Source organism: Megalobrama amblycephala, linkage group LG15 (genome assembly GCF_018812025.1).
Source record: "Megalobrama amblycephala isolate DHTTF-2021 linkage group LG15, ASM1881202v1, whole genome shotgun sequence".
Classification (NCBI taxonomy): domain Eukaryota; kingdom Metazoa; phylum Chordata; class Actinopteri; order Cypriniformes; family Xenocyprididae; genus Megalobrama; species Megalobrama amblycephala.
The window spans coordinates 19,584,297-19,605,617 of record NC_063058.1 but is presented as its reverse complement, the minus strand read 5'-3'; the positions used below and the strand labels follow the sequence as shown (position 1 = coordinate 19,605,617).

The 21,321-nt window shown below is 37.8% G+C and overlaps 2 protein-coding genes and 1 long non-coding RNA gene across 3 annotated transcripts in view; 1 reads left to right on the top strand and 2 right to left on the bottom strand.

Annotated features, from left to right (window-relative positions):
• The first annotated feature begins 5,152 nt into the window (after positions 1-5,152).
• Positions 5,153-15,763, top strand: acanb (aggrecan b). The gene is made up of 18 exons (XM_048158784.1): positions 5,153-5,323; positions 7,560-7,642; positions 7,727-8,110; positions 8,206-8,380; positions 8,545-8,672; positions 8,762-9,055; positions 9,353-9,649; positions 9,801-9,984; positions 10,111-10,238; positions 10,322-10,615; positions 10,706-10,801; positions 10,899-11,948; positions 12,040-12,153; positions 12,493-12,651; positions 12,734-12,816; positions 12,905-13,049; positions 13,256-13,438; positions 13,540-15,763. Exons 2-18 carry the CDS (start codon positions 7,567-7,569, stop codon positions 13,623-13,625), a joined length of 3,876 nt encoding a protein of 1,291 aa, XP_048014741.1. The 5' UTR covers positions 5,153-5,323; positions 7,560-7,566; the 3' UTR covers positions 13,626-15,763.
• LOC125247469 lies at positions 5,913-7,176 on the bottom strand. Its single transcript, XR_007180091.1, has 5 exons — positions 7,017-7,176; positions 6,697-6,857; positions 6,452-6,582; positions 6,107-6,174; positions 5,913-5,987 (listed from the first exon to the last, which is right to left on the bottom strand). It is a non-coding gene; the product is annotated as an uncharacterized LOC125247469 (long non-coding RNA).
• Positions 15,764-18,362: 2,599 nt separating the features above from the next.
• hapln3 (hyaluronan and proteoglycan link protein 3) overlaps positions 18,363-21,321 on the bottom strand; it is a 9,701-nt gene continuing 6,742 nt past the window's right edge. The window contains exons 4-5 of the mRNA XM_048158786.1: positions 20,170-20,472; positions 18,363-19,149 (exon numbers count right to left, since the gene is read on the bottom strand). Of these exons, the coding sequence (XP_048014743.1) occupies positions 18,863-19,149; positions 20,170-20,472 (590 nt within the window). The 3' untranslated portion in view covers positions 18,363-18,862. The remainder of the gene's footprint in view (positions 19,150-20,169; positions 20,473-21,321) is intronic.

Sequence of the window (21,321 nt, the reverse complement as noted above, 5' to 3'; positions counted from 1 at the left end):
GTAAATAATAATAATAAATTAATAAAAATTATTAAATAATTATAAACTAAATAACTATAGTTTAGGTAATTATTTTATTTTTTTTAAAAATACAATATTTAAATTGCATACTGTATTATGTAGAATCTAAATGTAGCTCTGTACATCAATAATGATATGTTTTAATGGTTTTGCCATGTAAGAATCAATATATGCAAATTACTTTGTGCTACTGTAAATATAAATGTCCATAATAAGCCATATTAACTGTCTATATATTATTTCTAAGGAATTAAGTAAATATGAAGTTAATAAATTGAATTAGCTTAGGAAATCATTTTAATTTGAAAGATTCTGACTTCATGCATAAATGTCACTGTAATTCATCTATATTAATACATAAGTTTATAAAATAACCTCTCTGTAACCCGTCAGTTGACCACTGAATGCACACATACAGCAGTAGGGGTCCGTGGCTGTGACATCTCCATAATGCCTCCATTCATTTAAATGAAACCCAGTAAAAAGACTGCTTTCCCCCTTAACGGACGCCGAAAAGCTGTGTCAATACCCTGTTGAGCAGGCGAAATGGGAAGTGAGTCAATGCGAGCTTGTTCAAATCCAGGCCCTGCATCAAACTGGGGTGAGTGATGAGAGTTTGGGTTCAAGACCTGAGCTGGGGTCAAAGAGGACAATCAGGTGTGTGACTCACTACAGCATGTGATCACAACTAATCACATGTCATTCAGTTCACCACGTTCGATTCCAATCAAAGCATAATAATGAATCATTTTAAATATGATCTTTTTTTAGCTTGAGATGTCAGAACACTGATGACTATGAATCGACCATTATATAGTCTCTAAACATTTCATATATTTTCAGGGCAACCAAATTAAGACATTTTGATATTTTTGCACTATGAATCATCAGTTTCCATTATTCATTTGCCAGAAGCTAAATGCGAAGGTAGGCCTATACTCAAAACACTGGCACTAGCATTGACCAAAGAACAAGAATTAATCATAAAGAGATTACACAAATATTTGTTTTGGTGGTAGGCCGAGGTCTAACATTACCATTCGTGACATGATTTGAAACAGTGTATCTCTTTATTTTATGACCAGTTTAGAGGCTATTAATGCACTTCACCTCTTACACTGTGTCCTTTATGCCAACATTTCTCAACATTTTTTGAGTACTGGACTCCCAACATATTTCAAACGATCCTCAAGGAACATCTAGGAGAAAATATGCTCATTACTGACTTGAATTTTCAGCAAAATCATCAATTCTGTGGCAATTTCTTTCACATAATTACTTATAAGACATATATTTATAAAATGTACGGTCCCTCTGCAATTACATCAGTTAGAGGCCAAGGATCTCTCATTTTATGATTTAGTAAATTACATCAGTATAATTAAATGAGCTACATATATCATGCTACTCAATGAGAGCAGATGTACACAGCAAAATCCCCAGAGTTAAATCAACTCTGCTCAGATTACATATGGTCCCTCTCTATATAGTGTTAAAGTAGCACTGAGATAATTAAGTGATTAAGTTATGATTGAGCATTAGTGATGAACACCTGCTGTTAACAAGCAGAATCACTGAAGAGAAACACAATAACTACAAATGACTTCCAGCCACAGTCTTAGATGAAATCAACTGAAGATAAAAGACATTAAATCTCTCAAGATCTGATTAAACAACTCCTCAAACAGCATATTATCTCATTAACTTTAACTCTGCTTCAGTGTTATTTTAACTTTGTAGAGAGGGACCATATGTTCTCTGAGCAGACTCTGGGGATTTTGCTGTATAGAGGATCTAAGCCATATTTCAGTAATTTGTGAACATTAGCAACTAAAAAGTTTGTATCCCATGATGACCCTCATCCCAAAACAGAAAACTGAAGCATCAGCAGTCCTTTACAGGCCTGAAATTTGTCACCTCAAAGAAAACGCTACTGTTTTCCATTCCTTCCACATGTTGGTCTGCAGAATAAGCAATCCAGCATGTTCACTCTGATGAATATGTGTTTCTCGCTTTCATTTTAGAGAGACACTTGAGCAAACATGCCCATTTCCAAGCAGGGCTCCTGCTGTGAACAATAAAATACTGTCATGATGGTCTGAATGACATCTTTTAAAGCTTTTTAACAACACTATGCAGCACAACTGTTTTCAACATTGATAATAAGAAGAAATGTTTCTCTAGCAACAAATCAGCATATTAGAATGACTTCTGAAGGATCATGTGACACTGAAGACTGGAGTAATTATGCTGAAAACAGCTTTACCATCACAGGAATAAATTACATTGCAAAATAAATGAAAATAGAAAGGAGTTATTTTAAATTGCAGTAATAATTTAGATATTATATATATATAAAAAGGTGTCAGAATACACTGCAGTTTGGGGCTGTATAACCACAGACCAGTCAGGGTGTCCATGCTGACCCATCCACCGCTGAAAGTGCCAACAGTGGGCACATGAGTATCAGAACTGGACCATGGAGCAATAGAAGAAGGTATATATTATATATATAATAGAATAAACAATACAATTTATACAATAATAAAAATAATCTAGTAATCCAAATGACAGTACACATTCAAGAGCATTTAAACCAGCAGTACAACACATATACTATTGATATTGCAATTTATATGTCGTCACCACTTTACCTGCTCACGACTGTTAACCAGCCTCCAGGGACGTGTAAAATCCTGTCCCTAATGAACTCACCCCTTCACTAAACTACAACAGTTATAAACTAAGCATGTTATAAGGGTCAACTTTTCACCCATAAGCCCAGACAATACCTGCAATTCACTGGCTTACAGAATATATTTTGAAATAAACCTGAATGGTCACTCATGAGACCCCTAAGGTTGTTAGATTCGTAAAGTAGCTACACAGAGCAACAAAGTGCTAGTATGAGAATCAACAAAGCACAGCTTGTGTGACCAGACACAATATGTTTTCGTTTGACCGGTCCAGGGTTTTCCAGGTAATTAAGTTTCTATTTTACACACATGGTTTATAGTTCACACATGTGAATATATCGCAGGCTTTGTATATGTTGCATGTGTAATGAGGTGTACCAGCTCATTGGAGCTCCCTTTTTAGGACATTATAGATGGGGCTGTAAGTACCTGTGGGTAACGTTTCCTATGGCAATTTTTAGAAGACAAATAGTTAAGTCTGAAGAAAACATTCAAAGTGTAACCAAGCAATTTTTGCGTAACTTCTACTCTGCTCTGAAACGTTGCCCATGGTAGAGTTGCCTGTTACATAATTACCCAGTCTTATCACACTTCCTGTGACAGGGTTCATGGGTTTAAAACAATATAATTTCCCATTTCCTGACCATATATAGACCAAGTATAGGTGATGGATTCCATCATATTGTTTTACTGAATTTATGCACCATACCGAGCAAGTTCAGCTGCAGTTGCCAAGATAATCAACTTGTTTGGGTATGTAAAGAATATAAAATGTCTACTGGGCAAAGAACGTTTCTTCCCACATAAGGATATCAGAGTTAAAGGTGTATCTCACACTTCAAAAACTTGCAGAAAAAGCAGCTTCTGTTAGTGAGTCAGCACTTTAAAGTTTGAACTGTGAAATTCCAGCACCATCAGATGCAGACTGATATTTGGTTGAGAGATTCTTGAGAGAAAGTTTTTCCAGTGTCCCTAAATATACCACACCAAAGGCCCGCAATAGAGCCTGTACTACACGGGAAACTGAAGCGTATATTTCCACAGTAGAGTCATCATATTCCCGCCCACCTGATGATGAAGACTTATGTACATTTCATGATATTTACTACTCTATTTGTAAACAAATACAGGCAAGAAAGCAATGACCCCAATAGAGTTAAATTAAAAAACTCAAATAAAAAGACCTAGAAAATATTATTTCAACTGAAATACTGGAATGAAAATTGTATGATGGTTAGGGGGAAACAATTTCCATTCATTGCTGAATATGTCAGCCTGTTGAGTCATTTTATTGGGTTATTTTTTAATGTTTTTACCAGGTACTGGGTAGTTTTTATGTAACTCAGCTGATGGGTCATTTTTACAGTCAAAATGATGAACCCCCTCACATATCGATCCAGCGCTGGGTCAGTTTGACCCAATATTGGGTAGTATGTGCCGAAACAGTTAAAACTGGATACATTTGTCAATGGCCATTTTGTATTCTGTACTGAGAGAAAATTTCCTGAGGGGAAACTTCCTAAATGAAATTAAGGTTTGTATTACATCAAATCATTACAGTACAAATAGGAACACGTCTTACATGGGAGCGCTATTGATCTAGTGCGCTAGCGTCGCATCTGTGGTCACGCTATTCGTTTCACAGGTTGAAACTTGTCTGACAGACGAGATACTAAAAGGTAGAGCTGTTTTTGATGTAGCTTTGCAAACATGAATATTAGCACAAGATTGAACTGGAACAGCATACTGATGCCAGTTTTCTTCCCACAGATTCCCATTGGCTGCTCTTGCTCTTACTACATTTTTTGAGTATTCTACAGTTGATATATGAAGACTGATATATATAACAGAGATTTTATAGTGCATTTTTATTATTTAAATGAAAAAAACATTCAAAATCAGGTTGACTGACCTAGCACTATGCCATAACCCAGCAAATGGGTTAATGTATAAAACCCAACAAACTGGGTCCAAATAACCCAGCAAGTGTTCTGTCCAATATTTACCCATCACTGGGTTGCTAAATAACCAAGAAATTTATGTTTTTAACCCAGCATTTTTTGGTGCAAATGAGAATTAAATTAAACGAAACTGAAAAACCCAAACACATTTAATATCAATAAATATTTCCTAAATTTTATATCTTATCTAAATATATAACTGTTATATTCTATCTTTAACAAATTTATTTTTTTTTAAAATAGAATTACTGATTGTAAAGAGGGAAAGCACATTGCACATTTTTGTGAAAGCATCCTATTATGTCCCAGAATTGAAACCTGTGCCAATCAAACATGCTAGCCTATCCACCCCAGTCTCCCCCAAAGTTGTGATTTGAAAATTCAAAATGCCACTCAAGGGCACTCAATAGTCCCCACTCCCACTTTTCTGCCGCCTCCTGCCCTTTTCTATCTCTCTCTCCCACTCACTTTGCTAAACTTCTGCCCAATTTGAATTAGATCCCTTTCTGCTCCTGACTCACACAGGGAAGGCAAGCAGTCCAAAAACACGGGAATTTAGACATTTCCCAACCAACAGGTTAATGCAAGACACAAGGAAATTTCAAAGAACAACTAAAACAAACAAGAAGGGACAATACTAGTTTGGTAAGTTTTTTTTATATATAAATAAAAACTATTTATAGTTGTTAATATTAATATAGCTTGAAGTTTGAGTATGCATTTTTTGATATATGTATGAGACCAAGTATTAGGTCATACAGTTTCATTGATTACATGATTAGCAATTTCTCAAATTTTGTTATTTTATTAATATTCAATGTTAAAGCATGTGAATTAGAATAATAAAACTTAATATTATGGCTATATCTATTATATTTTCTAATTATATTAATATCTAACCAATACTAAATTAGTATGCTTGCCTTAATTACATTGAGGTCTGGGTTATTTGGTGTGCAAAGGCCTTTGTTTCTTTTTGTATACACTTTCATGTTGTGGTTTTAATTTGCATTTTAAACATTAGTTATTACTACTAACTTTTCATCTTGCATGTAAAATTCTCCTGATAAGGATGGGCAAGGTGTGTCGGAGGTGAAGCTACCTTTCTAAATCAATTGCAAGTGTGCAAAATAGTTGTGATATATGTGACCAAATGCATACCAACAGATTATACTGTACGTAATATGTTCGTGCATTACTATTAACATGACATACTTTCACTGTAATAGACTTGCTTACCTGCCACTCTGTGTGTTGAATGTGGACAGTGTTCTGTGGCACTCTTGGGGTTTTGGTGATTTAGGGCCTCCTGTGGAATACAGCAGAGTGTTTACATTGGCTTTAACGCAGGCCTGGGTCCAAGAGCACAGACCACAGCAGGAACAGAACTCTGCTTATTGGCCTGTGCCTGATGGGAAGGGAACATACCACACTGGCTGAATGGAGATACTGTGGAAGTCCTCTCTCCACCTCTGCTTGACAAGACCAGAATATAACTGTAGACATGAAGTGGCGTTTTTTAAAACAGCTTTTGAAAGGCACATGTGACTGGTCATTATAAAGAAGGCAGGGCACAGTTTACTTTTTTTTAAGACTAGAGTTGGAGCTAGCCAGTAAGCAGGTATACTTATAAAGAAATCATTGTAATAAAAAAACATTCATATTCATCGTATTAAAAGTGCTCATTCATTCATTCACTGTGGGACGTTATTCATTCCTCTGGAATAGAATGTAAACTTGTCTTCATGACAGAGGAGATCCTCCATGACTCACCTCAGACAGCTGAGTTAACATATTTCCGTCTATCAAGATGATGTTGAATGTGGCGCTTCTCACCTCACACAACCTATTTGTGTGTGTGTGTTGGCATATGTGGTATGAAAAACATATTTTCAGTGCAGAATCTATTGAAAATAGAATAGGATTACATATAAAAAACAACCAAACTATACTGACTACACAGAGTTGTCCCTGAGTAATATATAAATCAATGAAAGCATGCTTGAGGTCTCATTCACTTGTATAGGAAGTGGTCTTTTGTTCTTATCCTACTGGCATAAAACAGTAAAACAGAAGTAAGGCATTCGAGGTGGGAGATAAAAAGCTGCTTCAGGGCAGTGCCAGGATGGAGGTCTCCTACAGTCACTCAGTGCATTTAAAACAGCTTGATTCAGAAAACCTGAGCAACAGCCAAGAGGGAAAAATTTAGACAAAGTGGTGAATGATACACTGTGCTCATTATCAGATTGAACGGTAGCATTTATATTTCATACAAGAAAATATTATGCTTTTTTTCCAGGCAGATTTCACAGTAACTATTGATTAAAATTCAACTTACCAAGCCCAGAACACTTCCTGTTGCACAAACAGTGAACTATTCTTCTTTAGAGAGAGACAGGGAGAAAGAGTGTACGTGTGAAAATTTAAATGGGAGAGTGGATTAATGACGTCATGTTTCCAATCTATTCCAAATTTCCACCCGGAGTACAGTATAGCTCAGTCAGGCCCTGTAAAGCCTCAGAAATGGAGAAACTCTTGAGTGATTTGCTTAGTTTATTGTGCCCTAGATACATGCTCAGAAAAAAAGTGTGCAAAACTTCGTCACCGGGACTGTACCTTTAAAGGAAAATCTGTGTACCTTATTTACCTTTAAATGGTTCACAGTAGTTACCTTAAGGGTACAAAGATGTGCCTTTAAGGGTACTGCCCTAGTGACAAGAAGTTGTACCTCTAAAGGTACTTTACAAGTTTTGCACAGTGTATCTTTGTTCTGGCTGTTGAGGCCTTAGTTCAATGCATCACTGTTGAATATTGGTCAAATGTGCATGGTGCCAGATAAATTAATGTAAAACAAACACTCTTTTTCTATATTTTTTTTAAGGTGAATCATGTCTTTGATTTGGCTTCTGCTGTATGCATGCATCCATGCCATTTATGGCATGATATTATTCGGAGACATGGCTGGTAGGTGAATGTTTGTTGCTTTGTGGATGGCTAAGTTTTATTTCTTTTAAGTGAATGAGAATTTCAAAAAGTTGTGTTGTACAGATCAGGACAGCACCATCAGTGTGAGCATCCCTGTGGAACAGACACTGCGCCCTCTACTTGGGGGGAGCATGGTCATACCCTGCTACTTTCAGGACAACACTGTCCAGGACCCTGGTGCCCCAACCATCGCCCCACTGTCCCAGCGTATTAAGTGGAGCTACATCTACAAGGGCAGAATATCGCTTATTCTGGTTGCCAGTGATGGCTTGGTGCAGGTTGAGACAGATTACTTGGACCGGGTTCATATGGTAAACTACCCCATGGTGCCAACTGATGCTACAATTGAGATCTCAGAACTTCGCTCTAGTGACTCTGGCTCCTACCGGTGTGAGGTCATGCAGGGGATTGACGATAACTATGATTCAGTGGGAATGCAAGTTCAAGGTAATGCACTTTCAAACTTTTCAGGCAAAATAAAGGACATCAAATATATCAATAACCGAAAGTGAGAATTAAATAAATGGGTCAAATTTTTACAGGTATTGTGTTTCACTATCGAGCAATTTCTACCCGATATACATTGACATTTGAGATGGCGAAAGCAGCCTGCATCCAGAACAGTGCTGTTATTGCAACTCCCGCACAGTTGCAAGCTGCCTATGATGATGGATACCATCAATGTGATGCCGGCTGGCTTTCAGATCAAACTGTGAGGTAATGTGAAGAGGTCAATATCCAATAACTATATAAATACAAACCACAAGCAGTCAATACACAATCAATACAATGGAACTGATTTATCTTCTAAAAAAACACTGAAATGACACAAGCAATACTAAACTGATAACTATAATAACATTCTATGCAATTCTCCATAGGTATCCTATTCATGAGCCAAGGGAGCCTTGCTATGGAGACAAAGAAAATTTCCCAGGGGTACGAACATATGGAGTCCGAGACATCAATGAGACCTATGATGTGTACTGTTTTGCAGAAAAAATGTCAGGTACCTCAGGCAGTGTTTCCAAACTGAAATGTATCTAGTTGGTGAGTTTTTGCTATGTTTTTACTTTATGGATTCTCCTCGTCACCCAGGCAGAGTTTTCTACTCCATGTCTGTGGAGAAGTTCACCTTTGCAGAGGCTGAAGACCAGTGTGCAAAGTTGGGAGCCCAATTGGCCACCACGGGGCAACTGTACCTGGCATGGAAGACTGGCATGGATGTGTGCAATGCTGGCTGGCTAGCAGACAGGAGTGTACGGTACCCCATTAACATAGCTCGACCCCAGTGTGGTGGGGGGCTTTTGGGAGTGCGAACGGTTTACCTGTTTCCAAATCAGACTGGATATCCATACCCAGACTCCCGCTATGATGCAATCTGTTATGGAGGTAAGAACAGAGAATGTATTTCATATTTTAGCTTATTGCATTTTTTGTTTGCTATATCGATTAAAATCATTTACACATTCCAGATCAATTATATCATAAAATCAATAAAGGAATAGAAACTCAAAAATGGGGGAAAAAAAACATTAATTACTCACCATTGTGTTATTCCAAAGCTTGTACCTATTTTTTATATGCAGTTGCAAAGAATAGGCAAAGATAGAACATCCAAGCAGATCCTTGTCCTGATATGACTCAAAAGACTGCCAATTCTCACAAACATTGTAAATTATTTTTCAGAAGAAACAGAAAAGGTTTTAACAAACACCTCACCATTTCCTGAAATATACACTACCACCGATTCCATGTTCACTGTGGCTACAGCCACCTCAAGCCCATCAGACTATACTGAAGACATGACCACAGTAGGAGAGGCCCGTGGGCAACTGGTTACAGATGAGCCTCTTGAAGTCACAAGCATAGAAAGTCCTCTGACACTACCTTACAACATAACTGAGGTTGAGGAGGAAGTCATCAAAGTGGCCATGGCTCTACCTAATCTAGGATACGAGATTCCCAAGGACAATGTCACTGCTGGTAAGTAAACTAAACTGGATCCAATCTGCAGGCACAAAATTGCAGGTGCCTCAACTGATTTCCAAAATATGTGCTAATACCATAAACAGCAGAGTTTTGCAGCTCCATGAATGGTTCCCTATCAAATATGGCAAATCTTTCCTCACCCTAGAAACAAAGGGAGTAGTATTCCACTATCGCGCTGCCTTGAGCCGCTATGCTTACACCTTTGAGGAAGCACAAGTGGCGTGTCAGAAACTGGGAGCAGTCATAGCCACCCCTGAGCTCCTTCAGGCTGCTTATGAAGCTGGCCTTCATCAATGCAGTGCAGGTTGGCTACAGGACCAAACTGTCAGGTGATCATATTTTTTACAAAGTGCTGCTCTATGTTCCTCACTGCATTTGTTTCTGTGAATTAACTGGAATCTTGAGTCACATATTTGCATGTTGACACCTTATATAGTATTCTACATTGTGTTTAGGTATCCAATCGTGCATCCTCGAAAAAACTGCTCTGGAGATCAGGAGGACACCCCTGGTGTGCGCTCCTACAATGTTAGGCCTGCATATGAGCGGTATGATGTCTACTGTTACATGGACCAAATAAAGGGTAAGTTCATTCATGACAATACAATGGACGTATATTGTATATTTAATTGTCTATAATCTCACGGTTTGGTCTTTGTCCCTTAGGGGAGATCTTCCACGTGAGTTCACTAGCAGGCTTCACCTACTACGAAGCTGTTGCCCATTGCAGAAAACTGGGTTCTACTCTAGCCTCAACTGGAGAACTCTATGCTGCATGGAATCAGGGTTTCCACGAGTGTAGTCCTGGCTGGCTGGCTGATCGCAGTGTCCGCTATCCTGTCCGCAACCCAGACTTCGGTTGTGGTGATAACAAGACTGCAGTCCACACTATTTATGCTCAACCAAACCAAACAGGCTTCCCAAACCCATACTCCAGATATGATGCATATTGCTTCAAAGGTATAACAGCTTTTAAGCCTGTATGTACGAGTTTCCACTGAAAGACAAGACTGGGTGTTGATATTGGAGTTTCTCTTTTTTTTTTTTCAGCAAATCTGTCTATACTCCTCGATGAGGATACGGTGAATGCTACAAGGACGGAGGAGGATCTTAACATGACAGACATAACAGAGCTGCTGAGACCTGGTATCAAATATATTTGATTTCTCCACTTGCTACGGCTAATCTATTCTGCATTATTGTCATATTTACGCATGCTTACTTTCAGTAATGTGTGTTGCAGTTCGTCCAATTGTCCCTCCCTTGATTGTGGACCTGTCTGGTTCTGGATCAGGCTCAGCATCAGGCGATCCTGATTCCATTTCTGGATACATGTCAGGGAGTGGCATACCCAGTGGGAGCATATCAGGTTCTGGCCAAAGTGGTGATGGATCAGGTCATCTTGTGAGACTCCATGAAGGTGCTGATACACTGATGTGGCAGACTTCTGCCTCAGGCAGCACTTTGGAGGCTAAAGAAGGTAGTGGCAGTGGTAGTGGTTTTAGCATAACTTCAGGAATAGGATCATTGGACCAAGGATCTGGAGAGGAGTCTGGACTCTTCCAAGAACAAAGTGGAGCTAGTGGCCTTCCATCAGGACTCGGCAGTGGAATTAGCGGTTCAGGAACAAGTGGATTCTTCAGTGGTGGGGAATCGAGTGGGTCAGGCTTCTTCGATGTGTCATTTATAGACTCAGAAATGACTGATCTGACTGCAAGATCTTCTGGAAAACAGGAATTGTCTGGTATAACCCCATTTGGCTTGACTGATATTAGTGGTTCTGGTTCTGCCATTGACTTTGGATCTGCCTCTGGCTTTGGATCTGGATCTGGCTCTGCCTCTGGCTTTGGATCTGGCTCTGCCTCTGAAACCTCAAGTTTTATCCCTTCAGGTCATCCCTCAGGAGAGGTGTCTGTTCACAATCAGAAACACGATGAAGAGATTGTAATTCTAACAGACAATGAGGTCATTGAGTTGACATTTGGCTCTACCTTTGGACCAGAACAGGGTCGTGGATCAGTGGAAATCAGTGGAGAGGGCAGTAGTCAGGAACATTATGCTGAGGACATATCTCTTTCCAGTAGTACTTTACATGAAGATTACTGGAATGCCAATGAAACAGATGATCCTCTACCAGAAAGAGATGAGCAAATTAATGTCACCACACAAGTGTTTGATGTGTCTGATCAGTCGCCTCTGAACACCACACCACCCACCACTTCTGTACTCACCACTTCACCTTCAGCTTTACTACAAATGCCAAAAGCTATAGAGGAACCATCTGTTATTGATGGTAATAACTGAACAAATTGTTATTCATCTAGTGTACAACAACCTTCATATTAACATTTGGAAATTAAGGTTAATATATCTATCTTTGGCAGCTTCTGCTAACCCCTGTGATCCAAACCCCTGTGGTCAAGGTTTATGCTCTCTACAAGATGGCTTTGCTGTATGTCAGTGTCATTCAGGATTTAGTGGGGAAAACTGCTCAACACGTAAGTGAAAAGTCACAGATTATATTCAAAAGTTGATTTAAAGTTTTAACCACCTTTGTCTTGCTAACTTTTTACATCCTACACATACACTTCCTACTTCATACACAACTTACATGAAATTCTAAATCATAAGGGGTGTATGTTAATGATGAATTACTAGGATGTTTGAAAGGAACACATTTTGCCTAGTGAAGTGCTCAGTGTGTAGGGACCAGTGAAAACTGCACAGGGAACCTTTGAATTGAAGCACAGCCTGTCAGTCTGGCGTAAATAGCCACCCCTTAAAGAACACATAATAAAAACTATATCAGATTCATTGCCTCTTTTGTGTTTTCTCAGCGATTCAGGGATGTGCCGAGGGGTGGACAGAGTTTATGGGCAGCTGTTACATTCATTTTGATGAGCGAGAGACCTGGACCAGTGCTGAGCAGCACTGTCAAGAGCTAAACTCTCACCTGGTTAGCATATCCTCCCGACAAGAACAAGAGTTTGTAAGAAGTGAGTTGAATTTGGTTTCTTATAAAAGATATGTACCTTTTTGATCTAAATGAAAGCACTTATACATTTCTAAACCACCTAGATCAAGCTCACGACTATCAATGGATTGGGCTAAATGACAGGAATGTGCAAAATCAGTTTCACTGGACAGATGGAAGTCCTTTGGTGAGATTTCTTTCGGAACTGAGTGACATCCATGATCTGAGGCATCTGCAATATGTCATTGCTTCAACCAGTGTTACTTTCTCTGCAGGAATATGAAAACTGGAGACCCAACCAGCCAGATAATTATTTCAACACAGGAGAAGACTGTGTTGTTATGATATGGCATGAGGATGGCCAGTGGAATGATGTACCCTGCAACTATCATCTTCCTTTTACTTGCAAGAGTGGACCTGGTAAGAAGAGGTGATAGACATTAACTTCAGCACCAAGTCAGTCTCACCTAATTAGCTATGAGAGCTCATTAAATAGCTATTTATTGACATTACAGTCATTATGTTAATTACCAATGGGTATTGTAAATGCAAAGGAACTACTATTCCTTGTTTTAATACGAAGAGAATAGTATTTTGCTATTTTATTTTACTCTTTTCTTCTGTAGTCACATGCTCATCACCTCCTGAAGTGAAAAATGCCAGAATGTTAGGCAACAGCAAAGATCGCTACCCTGTTAACTCCATCGTTCGATACCAGTGTGACAGTGGATTCATACAGCGCCACCTTTCTGTAGTACGCTGCTTACCTAATGGTCAGTGGGAGGAGCCTCAAGTGGAATGCATAGGAGGTAAGTATATGCCACACACACTTGAGGATAAAGTTGAGGTAAAGTTCCAACTCAAAAATCAACAAACATATTTGTGTCCATGTTATTACCTACCTCAACAGGCAAAACAATCAACAGGCTACGGAAAAGATCCGTCAAGACACATCCCAAGCCAGTATATAGTCGGACGTGGAGGAAGGTCCTCTAAACGGGACAAAAAACACACATTTTAAAACATCCAGAGGACTGTTATTAATAAAGATCACCTGTACAGAAGCCTTATTTACTCAAAAGAAAATCTCAATGACAAGGGAACAACCTTATGTAGTGACAAATTTTATTTAGCCTGTCTGGCTGATTGGTTTACAAGTTCTATTTAGAGCTCTGTTTTGGAGAGAAGAAAGAAAGATATCTGGGTTTATTTAAATTTATTTGGCATTTCCGGATTGTATTTCTCCTACTTTTTACCCTAACCCATAAATATTGGGTGACAAGAGATAATCTATAAAGAATAGACTAAATTGCACAGAGTGCAAAGAACTAGCAAAGAACAGGAGTTTACTTTAGTTAGTTGGTGCATTTTCCTCCAGGCCACAAGGTGACACTAATGCTTACTTTTTCTGCTAAGATCTGTGGCTATGTTCAGAATGAAATAGTGGCTGCATCCGAAATCACATACTTCCCTACTATATAGTAGGTGAAAAACAATATATGACAAAAGAAATATGTCCGAATTCACAGTACTCATAAAAGAGTAGACAAAAAGTACCCGGATGACCTGCTACTTCTGGCGAGATTCTAAAGTGTGCATATGATGGACACTTTATCATCCCATGAGGCCACGGGAGAGGATTTGTGAATGGCAGTGAAGCGACTTAACTGATGATTTCTGACGCAGCCACTAGCTTACTACTTTCTGAATATGGCACAGTATACTGCCTACAATTTGAAAATTGAAATAGTAGGCATTGCATCATCACATCACCTATTACTCTGCATACGAGTAGCATCAATAAAATGTGCATACTGTTCACAGTATACATGCTAAATATACATACTAAATAGTACATAGTAGTATAATAGTTGCAATTCCAAACACAGCCTCTAGAATTGTCAAATGCCGCCCCCCAATTTGCATACTCCTAGTATGTATTTCACCAATGCACATTTTGAATATGTAGAAAAACAATAACAGTATTGGGATTTTTTTATTTTTATTGTATTGTTGCATACTGTTTGCATTTGAATGTAAGTATTAGGATGAAGCTACACAATACCTTAGCTTAACTTTTAGGTTCATACATTTCCATGTGGAAACATTGGCCTTGCATTCCTTGTTAGTTTTTCTACAATTTAAAAAGAGGACACAAGGGCTTGTGAGCAATATTAGCCCAAAAAGAATGCACAGATGCACTTCAGAAATCTGCCAGAAATAGTGTACCATCCAGGCACCTTTGGCATACTATTTTCAACATACTATGGTTTGAGATGCAAAAAATTCTTATCTGGCATACTACTTAGGGTAGATAGTGTGCAGATTGGGACAAAGTCCAAAAACATCAGTGTATTAAGTAGCACAAAGGTAATATTGTCTGGATAATACCAAGTTCAGAACAAGACAAAAGGCTTGAATGACCACAGCTGGAAACAATTACATTTAAGTATATTAGTATTTCAAATTCTTTAATTAAGATGTGTCTTTTTTATTTGATTTGTTGTTTGTTGTAGTTTAAATGTCTAGCTGTATCTCTGTGAAACTGTGAAAGATAAATTCCCCAGCTTGATTCTAGGTCAGCTTGCATAGTATACAATGTTTACTCAGACTAGAAAGATATAATATCCTGTCTACATTAGCTGTAATGATATAATGATATTAGTGACTTTTCTGTCACAGGAAGTGAATGGTTGCTTATGGCACTTATTCCTTGTTGTGCAATGCATTCACTCTTCCTTAATTTATTAATTCACAAGTTCACAAGATTCGTCTTGGCCTTCATAACATACTTGAGCTCTTATAAATGAAATTTTGTAGATATCAAACAATCCTAATGTATGAGACAAGCATTAATATTCAAATAAGTACAATATGGCATCAGAAAACAAGACAAGAATTTTGAAATGGCCTAAACATTAAAGTATATATTATTAATCCAACACACAAAGTGCCCCACAACGTTTGATTGACAGAGTCAATCGTTTCCAATCCAGTGAGTGAATACACTGGAATTACTCTCTGTTCCCAGCAATATCCATCTCTCATTTTGCACTCTGTCACTGTCATCTCAATGCTGAGCTCATATCTGTCCTAGTACCCCTGAAATAAACTGACTAAATGTGTGTGAAAAAGGTGTTTTTCTTTTAATACCAGAGAATGATTAAAACCAACCATTGCATCACAAAAAAATGAATTGCAAAAATAATGTCTGTTTTCAAACAGCTTTTTCGAACACTCCATCCGTCTACTATTGGTCAGCCAAACAGATAATCCTGCCCCAAATTCCTGCCATTGGTTTAGCCAATGTTGCTGTCATGGGGCTCATAGACATATATATTTATCTCTATGGTTGGGCTGGTCAAGATGTTCAAATAAACAAAGCCAGACTTTGTTCAGACTTTTATAGAACATAAACCTACAGAATAAACGTTCAGAAATAAACCTACCAATGGCTTACTTATAGTTTTTTTCCCCTGCATATTAAACTGGGATGGAAAGTATTTTAACATAAAAAACTACTAAGATTTAAGTGGTTGTATGGTGAGTTTGTGTGAGAGAAAGAGAAATGTTGAGAAATCTTGCGCTGGGTTCTGACTGATTTCACTAGTTAGAACTTGGCCTCTATTCAATATAAAGTCATTTTACCCCAAATTACCATAGAGATTTTTCTAATGTCTAATCTTTACTCTATATTCAGGGTTCCTACACCCTGAACAATGCATTTCCATAACTTTTCAATGACAATTGCAATCATTCATTACTAGATAATGATTATTTAGAGACTGAAGAAACAGAGACAATATTAATACAAATATCTGATTTTTTACATTCTCATTCATTTTTTTGTTTCCAGGCATGATTTTTTTTTTTTTTTTTTTTTTTTTTTTTGACATTTTGTTATATTTTTAGATTAGCTGTGGGCACCCTGAATTCTGTACATAGTGGCAACAAATAGCATTTGGACAAGTAAAAAAAAAAAAAAAAAAAAAAAAAAAGGTAGAAAAGAAAGTGCCTAAATACTTTATACTTTGTCAATCTTTTGGCAAACTTATTTTGTGATATGTTTAAAGGTGCCCTAGAACGCTTTTTCACAAGATGTAATATAAGTCTAAGGTGTCCCCTGAATGTGTCTGTGAAGTTTCAGCTTAAAATACCCCATAGATTTTTTATTATTCAATTTTTTAACTGCCTATTTTGGGGCATCATTAAATATGCGCCGATTCAGCACGCGTCCCCTTTAAATGCTCGCGCTCCCCGCCCCCAAACTCGCAACTCTATAATACATTGCATAAACAAAGTTCACACAGCTAATATAACCCTCAAAATGGATCTTTACAAAGTGTTCGTCATGCAGCCTATCGGATCATGTGAGTATAGTATTTATTTGGATGTTTACATTTGATTCTGAATGAGTTTGACAGTGCTCTGTGGCTAAAGCTAACATTACACACTGTTGGAGAGATTTATAATGAAGATGTGTTTATGAATTATACAGACTGCAAGTGTTTAATAACGAAAATAACGACGACTCTTGTCTCCGTGAATACAGTAAGAAACGATGGTAACTTTAACCACATTTAACAGTACATTAGCAACATGCTAACGAAATATTTAGAAAGACAATTTACAAATATCACTAAAAATGTCATGATATAATGGATCATGTCAGTTATTATCGCTCCATCTGCCATTTTTCGCTATTGTCCTTGCTTGTTTACCTGCATAAAGTCTGTTGATTCGCCTGTGCTGCTCCAGACTTTAATACTGGCTTGTCTAAGGCCTTGAACATGGGCTGGCATATGCAAAAGTTGGGGGCGTACATATTAATGAGCCCGACTGTTGCATCACAGTCGGTGTTATGTTGAGATTCGCCTGTTTTTCAGAGGACTTTTGCACAAATCAAATTTACACAAGAATGAAGAAACTATGGTGTTTGAGACTCACTGTAGGCCTATGTCATTTCCACGTTAATTATTTAACTATGCCAAGGTAAATTCAATTTTCAATTCTAGGGCACCTTTAAGTATTTATGGTATTTCTTACTTTAAAATAAAACTATTGTTGAGAGACTGATATATATATATATATATATATATATATATATATATATATATATATATATATATATATATAAAAACCTACAACAGTTCATGTGGACATATACCCAACTTACTCAACATCCAAGGCCTCATTTATCCGGTAAACAACACTGTGCCTACTTCATGACATTTTCTCAAGGGAAAAGAAAATCCTAAAAGCTGATGAATATACCTCTCTTACCTAACACTGTGCATCTTTATGTGCCGTTAGCAGAGTGAAAAAGCGAGACTGAGGAACACTGTTGGCTTTTCATGTGCTCCACTCCTCCCCCGCCTTCCGTTTATGTTTGGGAAGCAGGTGTAAACAGGGCACATCTTTGACGCCAAAGGATCACGAAATCCTGTGGAAAGGGTGGGATAATCATACCCACTCCCATATTTGGCTTAATGTTAAACAGTAACAGCGTTATGAAGGATGTCGACTGAGTATGTTGTTTTTTTTAGTCCTCTGATCCCGCTGACTCACATTCGCGCGCCCCCTGCTGGTCAGGATAAGAAACTACCCAAATCAAATGTCATACAGAGGACGGGGACAAGGCTGACTTACTCAAAAACAGAAACAGTATGTCTACGTGATTTATTGGGTGGTCTGGACATTTGAAACGGCTGTAAGTAAACACATACAGAATAGTTGTTGGGAAAAACTATTTATTGACAAGACAACTGGCTTTTCGGATGACGACGTCTCATATAATAGTAAGAAGTCATGCATACAAATGTGATATGAGCAGATGGCACAGACTGATTCTTTTTTTTTCTTTTTCTTTTTTTTTTTGCATTAAAATGCTTCATAATTCAAGCAATCAGATAATAAAAGTGTTTAAAGAATGACCCACCACCAAATTCAGGCTTTAACCCTAAAAAACACTAGAACTATACATGATGTATAAAATGTAATAACCACAGTTATAACCTTCATTTTTTTAAGTTTTAAATTGTAAATATCCAAACCAGCACTGGGAATGTAATTTTACCACACAGTATAATATTTTAGGGGAATTCCAGGACATTTTAAATCAAATCAAGACACAATACAAACACGTATATATCAGTAGTGTAGAAAAAGAAGTACTAAACTGTTCGTTGTGGTTTTCACAGAAGTGTTTATACATTTAAAATGAATTGTACTGTTTACCAGCGGACTTTGTAGCAATACACGCCATGTTTTAAATGCTTCGGAGGGAAGCCAAAGCTGCGGACTCCTGGTTCTGATGTACCACAGTTCACCCTCGGTTGGATGATTGGGTAACGTACACTACCGTCAGCCAACCAGCCTGCATCACATTGGTCCAATCCCACAAACCTCCAGGCTGCGTATAACTGGCCAACTTTAGCAATATGACCTCCATCGTTCTGACAGGCTTCCACCGCCTCAGTGAAATTTAGTTTGATGGGATGTTGCAACAAGTAGACCTCTCCTGAAGTTGAAGAAAGACATGAGGTTATTTGTCACATCATATTTGGTGACTTAAAGGGATAGTTCACCCAAAAATGAAAATTACTCACCCTCAAGCCATCCTAGGTGTATATGACTATCTTCTTTCAGACAAACACAGTCGGAGATATTTAAAAATATCCTGGCTCTAGCAAGCTTTATAATGGTTGTGAATGGGGGCCAGATTTTGAAGCTCAAAAAAAGCACATCCATCCATCATAAATATAATCCATATGATCCAATTCGATTATTTTACTTAATAAAGTTTTAAATATGGATATTTTTCTTACAAAAACCCATCGCTTCGCTTCAGAAGGCTTATATTAACCCCCTGGAGCCATACAAATTATATTTATGATGAATGGATACCGTTTTTGGGGCTTCAAATCGCCCCCCATTCACTACCATTATAAAGCTGGGTAGAGCCAGGATATTTTTAAATATATCTCCAATTGTGTTCTTCTGAGAGAAGATAGTCATATACATCTAAGATGGCTTGAGGGTGAGTAAATCATGGGATAATTTTAATTTTTGGGTGTATAATCCTTTTTAAATACAAATATGACCTCACCTCAGAATTGAATGCCAATAATTGACCCAAGATAGACTGCAGAAGCAAAATTCAACTGGCATATCAAGGCAAACAGCTTTAAAATATATGCATGACTGATTAAAATAGGGAAGAATGCCATTTTATAATTAATCCTTGTTGGCAAGTTGACCCAACTTGTCAATCTGAACTTATAGTTATAAAATAGGAACATTTTCCAGAATGAGCAATGCAGCCACATGCACAATATCATGAGGTGAATTTACTATTAATTCATCTCTGACTCTGATTTAAAAATGTAAAACACCTGTTGAGAGCACAGCTATGGAAAACTTTAAACATTTATCATGGAAACACACAAGTGTAAGCCAAGACTGGATGAAGTTATACAATGTTATTTGAAGTTATATAAAGATTCCACTTGTCAGTATAAATATATACAAACATTATTACCTCTAATGGATGAGGTGAAGCAGAAGGCATCAAACCGGTCCAGACTTTTGTCTCGAACGCCGTAGCTCCGTACACCAGGTGCCAGGTGGGTGCCGCCACAAGCCTCTCGTGGCACTGAGACAGGATATTGTGCCGTCCCATCAACGAGCCACCCAGCATTACACCAGTCCAGCCCATCCTGCCAAGCAGCGAAGAGCTGCTCAAAGGTAGCCAGGTGTGCATCTTGAATCTCACATGCCTCCTTAGCCTCATAAAAGTTCATCAGATAACGCCCCCTAGGGGAATAATAGGGGAACACCACACCTGTGGAGCACAAGAGTACAATGCACCACTGAATAACCTGTACTGATATGAGACAAATATAACATAATTAAAGGGTTAGTTCAACCAAAACTGAAAATTCTGTCATTTATTACTCACCCTCATGTCGTTCTACACCTGTCAGACCTTCGTTCATCTTCAGAACACAAATTAAGATTTTTTTGATAAAATCCGATGGCTCAGTGAGGCCTCCATTCCCAGCAAGTTAATTTAGACTTTCAAACGCCCAGAAAGGTACGAAGCTGAATCCAGTTACTTATACAGTTTGTTACTTATTGACACGAGAATCTCCCCTTTAAATAACGTGACGCTTCCTTAAGCGCATGGTTACATTCATGTTTGTTTTCATAGCCTTCAACATGTACATTGTTTGTAGGAAAATATTGGGCAGAATGTGAAATATTTTTTTTTTAATTAAATACAGATTTTTTTATATAGTTAAAATAGAAAAATATACAAAATACCAAGTCATTATACATAGCCATTCAGCCCAAAAATAGAGATGATTTTTTTTTTTGCCATATCCTATGGCATGCTTTAAATACTTTTTTTTGAAAATAGGCTCAATTTCCAACTCCCTTTGAGTTAAACAGTTGAGTTTTATCGTTTTCGAATCCATTCAGCCGATCTCCGGGTCTGGCGGTACCACTTTTAGCATAGCTTAGCATAGTTCATTGAATCTGATGAGACCGTTAGCATCTCGCACAAAAATGACCAGAGTTTCGATATTTTTCCTATTTAAAACTTGACTCTTCTGTAGTTACATCGTGTACTAAGACCGACAGAAAATGAAAAGCTGCAATTTTCTAGGCCGATATGGCTAGGAACTAT

Bases quoted from the DNA above. Each gene is read 5' to 3' on its own strand.
- acanb (XM_048158784.1), top strand. From the start codon at position 7,567: ATGTCTTTGATTTGGCTTCTGCTGTATGCATGCATCCATGCCATTTAT. The intron at 9,985-10,110 runs GTGATCATATTT...CATTGTGTTTAG, and splicing joins CTACAGGACCAAACTGTCAG to GTATCCAATCGTGCATCCTC. The intron at 13,439-13,539 runs GTAAGTATATGC...CTACCTCAACAG, and splicing joins TCAAGTGGAATGCATAGGAG to GCAAAACAATCAACAGGCTA.